Below are 16,318 nucleotides of genomic sequence, written 5' to 3'. Positions count from 1 at the left end.
TCACTCAAAAAAGATATGAAAGTTATTGTTTCAGATGTGGTACTCCAGGACATTAGTCCCATATTTGTCGAGCCCCTGAGCATCTTTGTAAACTTTATAAAGAATCATTAAAGGGGAAAGAAAAGGAGACCAACTTCACTGAACAAAGTGAATCTTTGAGTGATTTAACTCATTTTGATGCTGGAGATTTTCTGATTGATTTCTCAGACAATGATCAATTTGCTGGTGGAATAAATATGTAAAATATTTTATGTGCCCATATGATAATGTTTTATTGTGTGCTATATTTTTGCATTTTATTGTCAGTAATTTTATTTCATTGCATATATTTTTTGAAGTTGAAATATGGAAAATGCTATGAGCAAAGGTGAAGTTTGCATACCCGATAGTGGTACAACGCACACTATCCTCCGAGATAAAAGATATTTCTTGGAACTAAAACCAACAAAAACAACGGTGAATACAATATCAGGTCCTGTAGACTTGATTAAAGGATGTGGTAAAGCACAATTTTTGTTACCTAATGGTACAAAATTTTTTATCAATGATGCTTTATATTCACCACAATCGAAAAGAAATTTGTTGAGTTTTAATGATATATATTCCCATGGGTATGATACTCAAACAATGAATGAAGGGAATGAGAAATATATGTGTCTTATCACATATAAATCAGGAAAGAAATATGTGATTGAAAAACTACCAATGCTCCCTACTGGATTGCATTATACACATATAAGTCCCATTGAATCAAACATGGTAGTTGATAATTCTTCGATATTAACCAATTGGCATGATCGATTGGGACATCCTGGTTCAACAATGATGCGAAGAATTATAGAAAATACACATGGTCATCCACTGAAAGACCAGAAGATCTTTCAGAATAATAAGTTTCAATGTAAAGCATGTTCTCTTGGAAAACTTATTATAAGACCATCACCAGTCAAAATCCAAACTGAATCACCAATGTTTCTTGAACGTATTCAGGGTGATATTTGTGGACCAATCCATCCACCATGTGGACCATTCAGATACTTTATGGTATTGATTGATGCCTCCAGCAGATGGTCACATGTATGTTTATTATCAACTCGAAATGTTGCATTTGCAAGATTACTTGCTCAAATAATAAAATTGAGGAATCAATTTCCCGATTATACAATCAAGAAAATTAGACTTGATAATGCTGGTGAATTTACTTCCCAAACTTTCAATGATTATTGTATGTCTATGGGAATCATTGTTGAGCATCCTGTTGCTCATGTACATACACAGAATGGATTGGCTGAATCATTGATTAAACGTCTGCAAATGATTGCTAGACCAATGATAATGAAAACAAAGCTCCCTATTTCTATATGGGGACATGCAATTTTACACGCTGCTTCATTAATTCGCATCAGACCAAGTGCATATCATAAATACTCCCCATTGCAGCTTGCATTTGGTAAAGAACCAGACATTTCTCATCTGAGAATTTTTGGATGTATGGTGTATGTGCCTATTGCACCACCGCAACGAAAGAAAATGGGACCTCAAAGAAAGGTTGGAATTTATATCGGTTATGATAGTCCATCAATCATTCGATATATTGAACCTCAGACAGGCGACGTGTTCACAGCACGTTTTGCTGATTGTCATTTTAATGAGGAAATCTTCCCAATGTTAGGGGGAGAACAGAAACATACCGAAAAAGAAATTAGATGGTATGTATCATCATTGTTACATCTGGATCCAAGAACAAAACAATGTGAAAAAGATGTACAACAAATTGTACACTTGCAAAGAATAGCAAATCAAATACCAGATGCATTTGCAGACACAAAAGGGGTAACTAAATCATATATACATGCTGCAAATGCCCCTGCTCGAATTGAAATTCCAAAGAAACAAATGGAAGATACTCATGATGTCATTAAACGCCTGAAGCGTGGAAGGCCAGTCGGTTCCAAGGATAAAAATTCTCGAAAAAGAAAATTCATAGAGAAACACGATGATCACAAAATAAAGAATGACGTTTCTGAAGAAACACATGATGATCACAAAATAGAGAATGGTGTTCCTGAAGAAACACATGATGATGAAAATGTTCTGTCAGAACCACAAACTGACGAGAATCATGAAATCTCTATCAATTATATTAATACTGGAAAAATATGGAACCGAAAAGATATAGATGAAATTGATGATATATTTTCTTATAATGTGGCAATCGACATCATAAATGATAACGAAGATCTTGAACCAAAATCTTTTGGTGAATGTAAAAATCGGCAGGATTGGATAAAATGGAAAGATGCCATCCAGGTTGAATTAAATTCGCTAAATAAACGTAATGTTTTTGGACCTATAGTCCTTACACCTGAAGGTGTAAAACCTGTTGGATACAAATGGGTTTTTATTCGAAAGCGAAATGAGAAAAATGAAATAGTAAGATATAAAGCTCGACTTGTTGCACAAGGTTTTTCTCAAAGGCCTGGAATTGATTATGAAGAAACGTATTTTCCTGTGATGGATGCAATTACGTTTCGGTATTTGATTAGCTTGGCGGTATCTGAAAATTTAGAAATGCGTCTTATGGATGTTGTTACAGCTTACTTATATGGATCACTTGATAGTAATATATATATGAAAATCCCTGAAGGATTTAAGATGCCTGAAGCACAAAGTTCAAAACCTAGGGAATGTTATTCTGTGAAATTACAAAGATCATTATATGGGTTAAAGCAATCAGGTCGAATGTGGTATAATCGACTAAGTGATCACTTGATGAAAAAGGGATATGTAAATAATTCAATATGCCCTTGTGTTTTCATTAAGAAAACAACATCCGGATGCGTAATTATTGCTGTATATGTTGATGATTTAAACATCATTGGAACGAATAAAGAAATTCAAGAAGTTGTGTCATACTTGAAGGAAGAATTTGAAATGAAGGATCTTGGAAAAACCAAGTATTGTCTGGGTTTACAAATTGAACAAAAAGAATGTGGAATATTTGTTCACCAGACAAATTATACAGAAAAGATCCTTAAACGTTTTAATATGGATAAAGCAAATCCTTTAAGTACTCCAATGGTTGTTAGATCATTAAACATAGAAAAGGATCCATTCCGTCCATGTGAAGATGATGAAGATATTCTTGGTCCAGAAGTACCATATCTAAGTGCCATCGGTGCCCTTATGTACCTTACAAATTGTACAAGGCCTGATATATCTTTTGCCGTGAATCTGTTGGCAAGATTTAGCACATATCCAACAAAGAGACACTGGAACGGAATTAAACATATATTCCGTTATCTACGAGGAACGACAGACTTGGGACTTTTGTATTCAAAAGATGCTAATCCAAGTATAATTGGTTATGCTGATGCTGGATACTTATCTGATCCACACAAGGCACGTTCCCAAACTGGATATGTATTTACTCGTGGAGGCACTGCAATATCTTGGCGTTCTCAGAAACAAACGCTCGTAACAACTTCATCAAATCATGTCGAGATTATTGCACTACATGAAGCAAGTCGTGAATGTGTGTGGTTAAAATCAATGACCCAACATATCCAAATTTCATGCGGATTATCATCTGATGAGAAGCCTGTGATACTATATGAAGATAATGCTGCATGTGTTGCTCAAATGAAAGAAGGATACATAAAAAGCGACAGAACTAAACATATTCCTCCTAAGTTCTTCGCATTCACTAAGGAGCTAGAGAAGAATAAATATATTGATGTTCGTCACATTCAATCAAGTGAAAACTCATCAGATCTCTTCACAAAGGCACTTCCTACGTCAATATTCAGAAAGCACATATATAATATTGGGATGCGCAATCTACGAAATTTGTGAAGAATTGTTCGTGTCAACATGAGGGGGAGTTTACGTGACTGCACTCTTTTTCCCTTACTATGGTTTTTATCCCAATGGGTTTTTCCTAGTAAGGTTTTTAACGAGGCAGTATAAAAACACGTAATGAAGACAATCATTATGATCATCATCACAAGGGGGAGTGTTGAAAAATATATTTAAAATGTGAGTATTGAATATTTGAATGTTGAATATTTGAATGTTGAAAATAAGAGTTGTAAATATTGAAAATTAGTGTGTGATGATGTAGGTAATGATGTATTTTATTTTTGGATTATTTGTACAGATTTCCTATAAATAGATCTCTCATTTGTGAAGAAAATCACAATTGAGTAGAGAGAAAAATATTATAAAGTGTGTAGTTTGGTAAATTTTGAGAGTTTGAGATTTTTACTTTTTACCATAAATTTTTACTTTTTCACAACAGAATAGTCTATTTTTTTTATTGTCCGTTCACATTTTGACGCCAAGATCCCAAGTCTGAGATGTAATAAATTTCTTTCTTAACTAAAAAAAAAGCATATAAAATTAGATTTTTTAAACGAATATAATAAATTTTAGATTACATTTGTATAAAATAATAGATTTAGAGAAAAATATTTCATTTGGCGATGGATTTGAAAAATTGATCTCAAGTTCACCAATATAAATATATATAAATATAAATAAATATATATATATATATATATATATATATTCTATTTTATTAAGGTTGAGAGCATGATAGTAACCACCTAAAAAGGACACCAACTTTACTCTTATATGATACTAATATTACACTTTTGTTTTTGATTTTTTTTAAAAAAATTCAACACACACTTTTATTTTTATTTTTATTATTTTAAAAATTCAAATATCAATTTAGTCCCTCCATAATTTGTCAAATTTCACTTTAGTCCATCGATAATGATAAAAAAATTGTACACACGCATCGCGTGTGCAGAATAACTAGTATATATATAAATTTTATATTACATTTGGATAAATGATTTAGAGATATATATCTTGGTGTACTTGAGATCAATTCTTTCAAATCCGTATCTTAACTGGTAATACTATTTCTGATGGAAATAGAGTTGACGGCAGAGAAAATGTAAAACTGATCTATAAAGATGTGAGAGAGTACCAAAAGATAAACACACACCTCCCCGAACTCATTGGCCTAACAGTACGATCCATTAACATTCAAGTAGGTGCACTTTGCGCTACCATAATTATAAAAAAATAAAGTTATGTCTAGGTTAACAGCGATACTGTTTTTTTAATACCTTGAATTTATCATGTTGGGACAATAATTTTTTTTAACCTTTAATGGCTGGTGGGTGCTATCCACAATAATGAAAATAAATTGTCCAAATCCTATGATAATTGATAATAATTTATTTCAATCTTATCGCCTTTAGTTCTTCGAACTTGAGGCTCCATCAAGCCTAGCTTATATTGGATGAAATTTAAGTTTGTTTTGTAGTTTCATAATTATAGGTATAATACTATCGAGTAATTAGCCAAATATTCCATGGAGCAACGTTCTAAATTTTAATATATTTAGATTTTTCTTACGCAAAAATCGCTTAAAATTTTAAATTAACCATACGTAAAATAATTGGGAAATTTTATAATTTTGGTCTTATATTTTTGTCTTTTCATATTTCTTAAGTTTTAGTTTTAGTTTTAGTCAGTTATTTTTATTTCTTTGTAAAAATTTTCGTCTTTCAAACATGGCGCAAATGTCGCGCTGACATGACCTCGATGTGACATTTATTTGTACAGTATCGTATTAGCATTCGTGATGGAAAAACAACTTAAATTTATTAAAAATATTAGAATACATATGACCAATACTCAATTTTAACAATATAAAAGACAATTTATAATTTTTCCAAGAAAAGTAGTTTGTAAACTATTTTCCTTGGCTTCAACTCCAGAGAAACACAAGATTCTAGTAGTAGAAAAAATCTCTATCCATTAATAAAATGGATTCTAATTTCCATATGCAAAGGATTAATTGTTATACTAAGATGAGAGTTTAAAGATATTATTTTTGTGTATATTTAAGTATACATTCAAAACTAATATTCATAATTAAATAAAATAGGTATAAAATTATTTCATTTGTAAATTTGAATATAAAATAATTTATACATTATATATATATATATATATATATATATAATTTTTAAATGTATATACTCACAAGCTCAAATGATCAATTAACTTATTTTTTTTATTGAATTATTTTTTAAAATTATTTAAATAATTCAAGAAACAAAGATTTAAATCTTGATATACGACAATAAATTTAATGTTCTTAAAGATATTTCAAAGTTAATTGATTAATTAATTTTAAATCGGGAAACAATTAATAGGAGGGGACAATTTCACCCAAAAGAAATGTAATGCAAACCATATACTCCTTTCATATGTATGTGTGTGTGTGTGTGTATATATATATATATATATATTACTTTACTGAATTTGAATATTATTTTTTATATTTAAAATTATTTAACTATATATATATATATATTACTTTACTGGATTTGAATATTATTTTTTATATTTAAAATTATTTAACTCGAGTCAACTTCGAACACAATCTATTACAATTTTTAGTTGAATTATCGCTTGAATTCTTTATTTGATAGCTTCTGAATTTGAGTTGAATTCGAACAAATTCTATGACTTGATCCAGATGCAAAATTCGAGTTTTTACTTAATTGATCTCAATAAATGAATTCGAATCAACCATATAATTGTCTAGACTTAAGTAAAATAAACTGTCACATTGATCTAAATTGGGAAAATTGCTAACAAAATAAACTTTTTAAAGATGAAAGTAAATTGTTCAAGGTTTTCTTTTTTATATTTTTTTTTGACAAAAAAACAAAAAACTTGAGAAAAAACCAAAAAAAATTTAAAAAAAAATGTTGACTTGTATTGACAGAGACACCCTTCCAAAATCAGTATCAAAGCTTCTGAAAAACAACGGAAATAAACAACACAGAATCCTAAAATTTTTAGACTGTCGTCAATTTTCGAAAGATCCGTCACCAAAATGTGGGAACTTCATTTATGAAAAAGACACTCGAGTGATATCATTCATTTTTCGCAAATATATAAATGATTTGTTATAATTTAATTTTGTGCGGGAGATTATATAAAAATAAATCTATAAATCATATGATTACATCTATATATCACAACACATCAGGAATTCATGTCGAATTATTGGAAAATATAAATAACAGTAAACACGTATCATAATCCATTGATTGATCTAGCGTTAGAGTTATTGATCTTCCAAAGCAACATAAAATCGACCACCTTATTCTTGTCTTAGATGAGATAATAAGATAGATCTAGAATATGTGTGTCGTATAGATTCTGTATATTCCTTATACTTTGGAGACCATAACCTTCGATAGTCTTCAGTCTTAACAGTGTTCGAGGACTCGAAAGTTTTTTTTTACATATACTAAATCTCTGTAATATTGTTTTTTTCTTTCTTCTTTACAGAATCCTGTATATATATAGAGGTGTGAATATTTTATAGGTGAAATTACTGTAAAATAAAAAATTTGAATACAGTTACAACTTGCAAGATTAGACACTTATTGTTTTACCAAAAACTATAGCTGTAATTGGTAAGACAAAATTTTATATCTAAATTTTGGTGATCACATACTAAATTGATCTAACTCAAGATCATATTAATGCAGACTATTAAACTGAACCGACAAATCAAGCTGTTCAACTATTTAAATATGATAGAGTTTATTCATCAGTACAACTTGAGCCAAGCTATTCGAACAGAACATATATACTTCAAGATTAGTATGTCAACATTATCTATTAGTTTATAACAAACCTGTCAGCATCTGTTGGTTACTCCTTAAGCTAATATTCAAAGAATTTGAAAAAGCCGACACTATATCTTGACAAATCAACAAGGACACGACTATATCCACATAAATGTCGACTACATAATATATATATGAGTATCGTATATATTTATATCGTCGAGAACCAGCACCTATAAATAAAGAATACATCAAGACCGAAAAAGCTATGGAAAAATTACTATTACTTTGTCAATCTTCATCAAGCATTCAGTTTGCACTGCATCCTTGTTTCTCATCAACGCGATTACGAATCAATATTGTGCACTCAGTATTCTCATTTATATTTTACACACGTGTTGTTTTATTATAAGAATCAATTGTAACTATCAGAAGTTTGTATCTGAACATATCAAGTTGAATAAAAGAGTGTTAGGAGTTTCAGCTCATTTGGGTTGTGTAATTGAGCTGAATTGAGTTTTTATAAGTTATTATACTGATCAAATCTTCTAGTAGAATTCTTTTGAAAACAAAAATGGTAGACGTAGAAGCTTGGCCTTCGAACTTCCACAAACAACTTCTTGCCTCTTTATTTACTACTATTTACTTGAGCTGCTAAGTCTATTATTTGTGCTGATAAGTGAACTAAAGTAAATCGAGCTGTTGCATATTATATCATACTCATTAAATAATTTGAGCAGTTTTCGCACTTAGAAAACGTTTCTAGTAGCTCAAATTACTCAGTCTGATTAGAATATTGTCTTAGATGTTATCAAAGCTTAAACTTAATATTATTTAACGTAGTTTGAATAACAGTTAATTCACCACCTCTAAACTATAACGGTGAACTTAAATATTTTACATTATACAGTAATCCTAACAATATATTTTAATCACTCTCATAACATAGATAATTATCGCACTTCAACAAATCTTTTAAATGTATATCAATTTTTTAAATAATTTTTCGACCAGATATGAACAGAATGCCCGGAATGATTTCACGAAAGTATTATGGAATCAAATGGAAATCACCACCATGGATATAGCTGAGCTAACCCCAGGGCTTCATTGGATTCTTGCCCAAAGATAAATGAGTAAAATATTTTTCAGTACCTAATTTATTGAGAAAATATTATCTTATGTAGCATAAAGTAGGCTGTTAAATCAATTCCCACATCAATTCAATCCCAAGAGATTATCCCTATGTCACCAAGAATTAAGATTCGATTGATTGTGCGAAATATTTTCAAGAGTAGGTCTTTTGTGAGACGATCTCACGAATTTTTATATGTGAGACGGGTCAACCCTACCGATATTCACAGTAAAAAGTAACATTCTTAGCATAAAAAGTAATAATTTTTCATGGATTACACAAATAAAAGATCCGTATCACAAAATACTACTCGTGAAACCTTCTCCACAAGTTTTTGCCTATTTTCAAATGCTTGTATATACGACTGATTTGATTTAAACAAAACTCTTACAAAAGTATTTTTTTTATTGAGTCGGATAAGAAATTCATCTTATAAAATTGATCAGTGAGATAATCTCATTAAAGTTTTTATGATATATAATATAATGATTGAAAAACTATATCTTGTATAATTTAAATAATATGTTGTATCTCTACACAAGCTATAACTTTCGATATAGAAACATATGATTCTTAACTCGCTTTCTGCAACAAGTAATTAAGTAAATATATTGAAAAATGAAGTCACAAATTTTTTTTTTGAAAAGAGGTATCGATGGCAAGTTTGACAATGCAAGAATCCAAGAATTATCTTATTTTTCAGTTCTAGTAAATTTGCATTCAATTTCACCACACTAAATAACCATTGGTAAGATATATTAATACATGCAATGATATGAAGAAGTTACCTCTTCATTTATATTATACACACACACCCCAAAACATTCCTGCTTCTGGAAGGGAAAGCCAGAGGTACAAAAGGAAAGCACGAAGGAGTTCTACCCTTTTAAGCAAACTACTCAAATCCCAAGATTGAAATCTTTTTCAACTTAGTGCGACTTTTTTGGCTTAATCGGGTACTCGTCAAAGACCCTCTAGTCTTTATCTTTCATCATTAATCTTACTGCCACTCACTTTCTATCCACATCCACGTTTTCAAAGTTCATAATTAGCCATGATTTTTTTGTGTGTGTCGTTGGTGACTATTTCTTACATGGAGGACAGCCCATATGGAGGAGACCCACTAGTCAAGTGATGTTCTTTCTTTGGTCTATGTTATTCAACATCTATAATTGTTGGTTTGGTACCTGAAAGGCAAAATGTAGATCTAAATCATAGTCACTAATTAGTCAAGTGTTGGTTATATGGCGCATTCCGATTCTAAACTTGATAATTTGCACGAGTATAAAACGCGAAAATGACCCTGCGTGTTTCTTTTCGGATGTTTCGTTCCCAATCAAAGAGCAAGTGCAGCACCACAAGAAGTCGGGGATACAAAGTTTGGGGGTTTCACCAGGGATCCTGTGTCTAGCATCTGTTTCGATGCAAGTAGAAAGTACTTAGGAAGTTAGTGTGGAACCAAGGCTTTTACAAAATGGAGTGATTTAGCTGGAGAAATAAAATACATGTATTGAAGTACAATAATAGTAAAGAGATTTGAACATAAGACTCTACGCTTAATATTTGTCCACCTAGTCAACAACAATGCTCTCTTCCAGACATTAAGCGTAACTTCGTACTTCGTGACAACAAAATTTAGAAAAGCGTGGATCCTTCGGACAGGTTTGTCATCGACTGGAGATGAAACACAATCAAGATCTCACAAGTTGGAACAAATCTTCAACTCGGTTTGATTTCCCAAAGGTATACCAAGTTAAGCCTTCTGAAGGGCGAAATATGGTCGTCGCATTTAGTTAGTACCAATCAATGGAAAAACAAAAGGATTCATAATGCTTCCACCAAAAGGCGAAAAAGGCATTCAATTCAAACAGTAGATAAATTTAAAGAGTTCAAAATTATGGAACACAACGGAAGGGTTTCAAATTCTCAGCCAAACACAGACTCCATGCTCAACAAATAAAATTAAAAATGACTGATGCAGAGTCAAAAGATTCAAGTCTACTGTGGGAGTACCAAAACATAACAAGAAAATCAACGATATCGGCGAAGTGACAATGTTTGGTTCCTCTTCCATGTAGCCCTTCTTGAAGGGCGAGCTTTGTGGTGAAGGTGGCCCTTCCCTCGTAGACCTCTGTATTTCTTTCCTGCTGAGGTAAGTCCCCTCAGTTCTCTGTGTTTGTGAACTGGATTGCAAATCCAGTTAACCCTTGGGTCATTCCGGATTGTAGTATGGGCAGGATCGATCAAAATAACTTCAAAATACTTGTAGGTAGAGTCCTGAAATTTACATGGACAAAAAAATTGGTCTTTTAAGTAAATGAGACGATCGGATATCTCATCAAAGCACAAAAAAACGGAAAATTATAACTAGTTAATAACGAGTCAGTTGGGCACAAGTTAGCTTCTTCAAATTACAAAATCCACCACATAGATATATCATGCCCAAGCTGTACTACTTAAGATTGATCAATCAATGTTTTTGGTTTCTGATTCTTTTCATAAAGTGGGGTGGAGGAATGTGTCGCAATTAGGTATACCATATGAAAATTGACAACCCAAGTAGTCTAACAGTCAATGAATGATTAGAATGTTCACACCCATGCAAGCTAAGTTATCATAATTACTGCAGTAAGACAAAACAAAAGCTTTATGTAGCTGATGCAAAGAGAAATGTTGAGGTTCAAATGTTAACAAATAAAAGATGCAGACCTCGTTGATCCAATAGGAATTCAAAACCCTCAGCCCACCCAGTTTCCTTCCAGCTCGCTCTTCTGCAACTGAACGTTTGCTGCGCTGAAATTTCAGCTGTGTAACACCCTGGTTGGTGGGCTTTCCATACACAATACCCTTAGGAACAGGTCTCTTCCTTCCACCACGTCTAACACGGACACGGTATATAACATATCCCTGGTAGATATCAATAATACCAAAGAACAACACATGAAGAAGCATAAACATCTACCAGGTTTACCAAGAAAGCCACAATCTTATGGTAGCCGAGAATAAAAAAGTAGATCAATAGCGTTTATCAACAGCCCATCGAAACGATAAGAAAATCCTTCATATTCACTAAATCACACAATCAAGAAAAGCAACTGCATCATAAAGCCAGTACCATGAATTATCCCAACCCCCACATCAAAACAAACGAAAACCAACTGACATCTTAAACTCACCAAAGAAAGCAAAACACGGTGTCGGACTTTTCGCAACAAACACTAATTCAGGCAACTTCGAGCACCATCACATCATCACTATGGATATATTGCATGTCAAAGCATGCCATAGAAAAATCCAAAATTAAATTTATCACAAATCAATGCTTCAGTCGATTCATATCGTCCACGTAACAACCAAGAATGTCATCTAACATATAAAACATCAACCACCTAATCATTTACTTGCTTAGCCTTGTAACCCAGGCGTCGGGCTTTGTCGGGGCGAGTCGAGTGAGTGACTCGAACAATAGCCGGAAGCTGACGGTACTCCCAGCAGCGCACCCTCAGCAAGAACCTCATAACATCAGATTGCTTTTTCTTCCACAACTCCGATACGTACGTGTACGCACCTGCAATCAAATCATAAAAAAACGAATGATTAAAACAGCAAATTCCAAACAGAATAACAGATGAAGCTACAACAATATAGGTTACTGATCTATAAAATGCAGTCGAAACAAGAAAATTCGGTTTCGTAAAGGTCAGCTCAGAGCCTCAGAACGCACCCATTGTGGCTGCAGTGGCGAAAACAGAAGCCACTACTCGAATCAGGGTTTTAATAAAAATGTTAGGGTTACGTAATTTTGGGCTTTTTCGTAATTGGCCCATATTTTGTTGTCTGGGCTGATCCATTGGGCCTTCCTGGTTTCCAACAAATTTCACCTTTTTTTATGTTTTTTTTAGGCGAGGGGATCGTTACATGTATAATATTATATTAATTTTGAAATTTATAATTTCAAATACAATATGTAACTCTCGATGATGTACGTATAACATTTTTCTTGTTATATTGCCTTTTAATTTGAGATTTATTCCAAAATTAGGACTTAAAATATTTTAGTTTCATTCTAGTAATTTAAATCAGGGTTATGGTTTTTGGGAGCTTCAAATATAGGTGATCTTGTTTTGAAAAATATATTTAATTTAGAAAAACAAAAGGTACATTTCTAATTCACTTTAAAATATTATTTTTGAGTGGAATTGTTATATATATATATATATATATATATATATTTGAAATCATATATTTTAATATATGAATGATTTTTTGTTGATTTATTTAATTTATTAATGAATTTAGATCTTGATAAAATACATCTAATTGCATCTAAAGGGAAGAATTTCATATTTGGGGAAGAAATTGTAATGTAATATCAAATATAAATGATATATTTGAAATTTGGCAAAAACTTGTGTGAAACGGCCTCACGGGTCGAATTTTGTGAGACAGATCTCTTATTTGGGTCATCCATGAAAAATTATTATTTTTTATGCTAAGAGTATTACTTCTTATTGTGAATATAAGTAGGGTTGACACGTCTCACAGAAAAAATTTGTGAGACTCTCTTACAAGATATCTATTCTTGAAATTTACCCCGATTAATAATAGGTTGGTAGAACATTATTTGGATATCATCCCCTCAGGCCTCAGCTAAATTTATCCAAACAAATAAAAATATATTTGCAATCTTGAATTTAATTTTAAATTATTAAGCCAAAGGAATTAAAATATTTTAAATCCTCAATTATAGGAGCTGTTTAAATTCATTTTCCCATTCAAAAATGCCGTCAAAATCCACTTTTTTTTTTTGACCTTTCGGAAATAATTTGAAATCCAAATTAGAAATATACCCAAATTAAATTAATTCCTACACCAAATTAAGTCCAAGATTCAACCTGTATTTTTTAATTAAAATATTAACTAAATTAATTCCTAAACTTTAGTTTTTTTATATCAACATTTTAAATTCCACTCTAGTCCCTTGATAATTTTTAAAATTACGATATGACTTTCATATAACATGATCCATTTAAACGATAGTATGATTAATTTTTATTTAAATATAAATTAAATTAATCAATAAAACGTCATGCATGCACGCACCACGTGCGGAAGTGCACTAATATACACTAAAATATTTCTGCTCACCCTAATTAATTTTTTTGTTTAAATATAGTTTTTTTTCAGAAAATATAGTTATATAAAAATATAGATCTCACATGTAATAAATAAATAAATAAAAGAAAAATTAAATCTGCCATCAAAATGCATACATCCACAAAAAAATCGAACACCATGCAGCGTCAGCTTCTCAGTATAGCGAGTAAACGCAAAGCTACAGACAAAAAACCAAATCTATATAGATAAGAACATGCGGAGGTCATTCGGTGGCGGGAGCAGTATGGGTGGAGGAAGCGGCGGAGGCGGCGGGATGCTCAGAAGCGTCCACAGAGCTGTCAGAGCTGGCATCGGCGGCGAGCCGCCTGAACCATTTTCGCCTTCCGCCGGCTCTGGCTCTGTTTCTGCTTCCAGTTCAAGGAAAACGAAGAAGTCTCGCATTAAGCAACCATCCTCTCCGAACAGAAACTTGGCCTTTTCTAATTCTTCTTCCAATAATAACAGTAATGGGTCGTCGCCTTTTTCTTCGCTGATAAATCTTCCGATTTCAGCTGCTTCCGGCGCGGCTGTGCCCGCGTGGGGAGCTTGTCCGTCTCCTAATTGTGAAGATTTGGAGTGGGAGGTTGTGGAGGGAAGCGGTGGATATGAAAGGGCGGCGCGTGCGTTTTACGATGATTTTGTGTTTGGAACTATTCCATCTAGAGATGAAGTGCAGCATGCAGTTTCTGCTCTTCAACAGTACGAGTTCTTGAATCTGCCAATTTTAAGAAGTATTTTAATTCTGATTAATTCATAAGAATGCATTTGTTGTATGTCTTTGTTTGATTCAGAAGGGTTCTGAGAATTTTAAAAATTCTAATTGAAAGAAAGCTGGTTTATAAATTCTTGATATTATCGTTAGTTGGTGTTCATTCTCATTAGTTTATTGGTAACTAATGGGAAAACTAATGACTGAAAATTTGCATGTACGTTTAGTTTTAGTTAGAGATTTAGAGTACCAGAAAGATTCAACTTTTTCTTTTTTTGTTTTAGGCAGCCCTTATGTCCCCAATGAGACATTTTATACATCTAGTGTGCTTCTTGGGCTCGTTTTTCTTTGAAAAAAGATAAGATCTTGGTTTCAAGTTTTACGAACGAATGAAGAAACAGGCTCCACTCGTGGTTTAGTTTTGACCAACGATATTTAGCCACTCATTCGGCTTTAGTTATACAAATAACTACTGATAGAGCTTACGTTTTGAGTTATTTATCTCCAGGGTTGCTGGCATACGATATCCAAGTGAAGAACTTGCAGACGATTCAGGCATGAATTTTCCCAACGAAAATGGAAGTCCAATGGGGGTAATAAAGAGTATATCTTCTGAGGAGCTTGAATCGGATTGGATCGAGCCGTCTCCCTCTCTCTGCCATTCTAAACTGTTGCAACCTCGAGGATCACAAAGAGTTTATGATGCCTTCCATTTATTGCAGACCGACCCTTCTGTTCAGGTTCTTCATCAATACTATCTAGTTTCTGTCTTTTGTTCTTAATACACAGAGCTTTCGTAATAGTTGCAGCCGAAAATCGCAATACAAACGAGAGAGGTTTCCATTTTATTGTTTTAGATTTGGTTTACTGATCTGTAATACACTTGTTTTAGAGGATGGTGATTTCTTTATCATCCGACAAAGCAGTTTGGGATGCTGTCTTGAACAATGATGTTGTTAGGGAGCTCAGAGGTTCGATAACTCAAGGTTTGTTTGTCTGAATCGTTTGCACTGAATAAACCATCTCTGCAATTTGTGACTGGCCTACAGGAAATCTGAATACGAGCCCTGTAAATTCGGTGCAACTCATATTTCATTTCTAATCTTCTTGATCAGTTGATAACGAAGCAAGGGAAAGCACGGAGGCCGCCTCTGACTATGGATCGAATCCATTGAAGGATATTATGGGTTGGGTTTTCGTTAACGCTAGAGCGAAAATCATGGAGCTGATTAACATGATCACCGGGATTGTGCATGATATTCTTCATCCTTCAGACGAAGGCAAGAAAGATGATATGGATTCTGTCGAGGGAAAGCTGAGAACTTCGTTGCTTCTTTCGGTTGTCGTCCTATTGATAGTTGTTTTAAGTCGAGTCCAGAGCACTTGATCATGAATCTGTCGAGTTCACTGATGGTTCCTACCTCTGTAGACCTTTGTATCGAGGGACCTTTGATCTTTGTGTTGTGTATTCAAGTTGTTGAGGTCAGATATGCAACCGGTACATGAGGGTGGTTGTCTGTAAAATAAACCAATCTTTTCTATCCGAACTCGAATATTTAGATTGTTAATCTAGTCAAGCTGAAATGTCAGCCATTAGAATCCCATCACAATACATTTTTAAACTAGTAGAATTATGGGATCTGC

General features: G+C 32.8%; 2 protein-coding genes across 3 annotated transcripts in view; one reads left to right on the top strand and one right to left on the bottom strand.

Annotated features, from left to right (window-relative positions):
• Positions 1–10,665: 10,665 nt before the first annotated feature.
• Positions 10,666–16,318, bottom strand: part of LOC142530384 (large ribosomal subunit protein eL15) — a 94,760-nt gene continuing 89,107 nt past the window's right edge. The window contains exons 1-4 of one of the 2 annotated variants that reach the window (XM_075636207.1): positions 12,533–12,555; positions 12,210–12,376; positions 11,518–11,715; positions 10,666–11,085 (exon numbers count right to left, since the gene is read on the bottom strand). In XM_075636207.1, the coding sequence (XP_075492322.1) occupies positions 10,840–11,085; positions 11,518–11,715; positions 12,210–12,376; positions 12,533–12,536 (615 nt within the window). In that variant the 5' untranslated portion in view covers positions 12,537–12,555 and the 3' untranslated portion in view covers positions 10,666–10,839. Of the gene's footprint in view, positions 11,086–11,517; positions 11,716–12,209; positions 12,377–12,532; positions 12,556–16,318 lie in introns of those variants that run through there. The other variant, XM_075636205.1, reaches the window with a different exon arrangement.
• LOC142530897 (uncharacterized) lies at positions 14,084–16,164 on the top strand. Its single transcript, XM_075636807.1, has 4 exons — positions 14,084–14,664; positions 15,183–15,414; positions 15,567–15,660; positions 15,790–16,164. The coding sequence occupies exons 1-4, from the start codon at positions 14,180–14,182 to the stop codon at positions 16,059–16,061; spliced, it is 1,083 nt and encodes a 360-aa protein (XP_075492922.1). The 5' UTR covers positions 14,084–14,179; the 3' UTR covers positions 16,062–16,164.

This window comes from Primulina tabacum, chromosome 17 (genome assembly GCF_025594145.1).
Source record: "Primulina tabacum isolate GXHZ01 chromosome 17, ASM2559414v2, whole genome shotgun sequence".
NCBI classification, from domain to species: Eukaryota; Viridiplantae; Streptophyta; class Magnoliopsida; order Lamiales; family Gesneriaceae; genus Primulina; species Primulina tabacum.
This window is presented reverse-complemented; position numbering and strand designations above follow the sequence as displayed.

Coding starts and splice junctions, on each gene's coding strand:
- LOC142530897 (XM_075636807.1), top strand. CDS start 14,180: ATGCGGAGGTCATTCGGTGGCGGGAGCAGTATGGGTGGAGGAAGCGGC. Junction 15,415..15,566: donor AGACCGACCCTTCTGTTCAG/GTTCTTCATCAA, acceptor CACTTGTTTTAG/AGGATGGTGATTTCTTTATC. Junction 15,661..15,789: donor CAGAGGTTCGATAACTCAAG/GTTTGTTTGTCT, acceptor CTTCTTGATCAG/TTGATAACGAAGCAAGGGAA.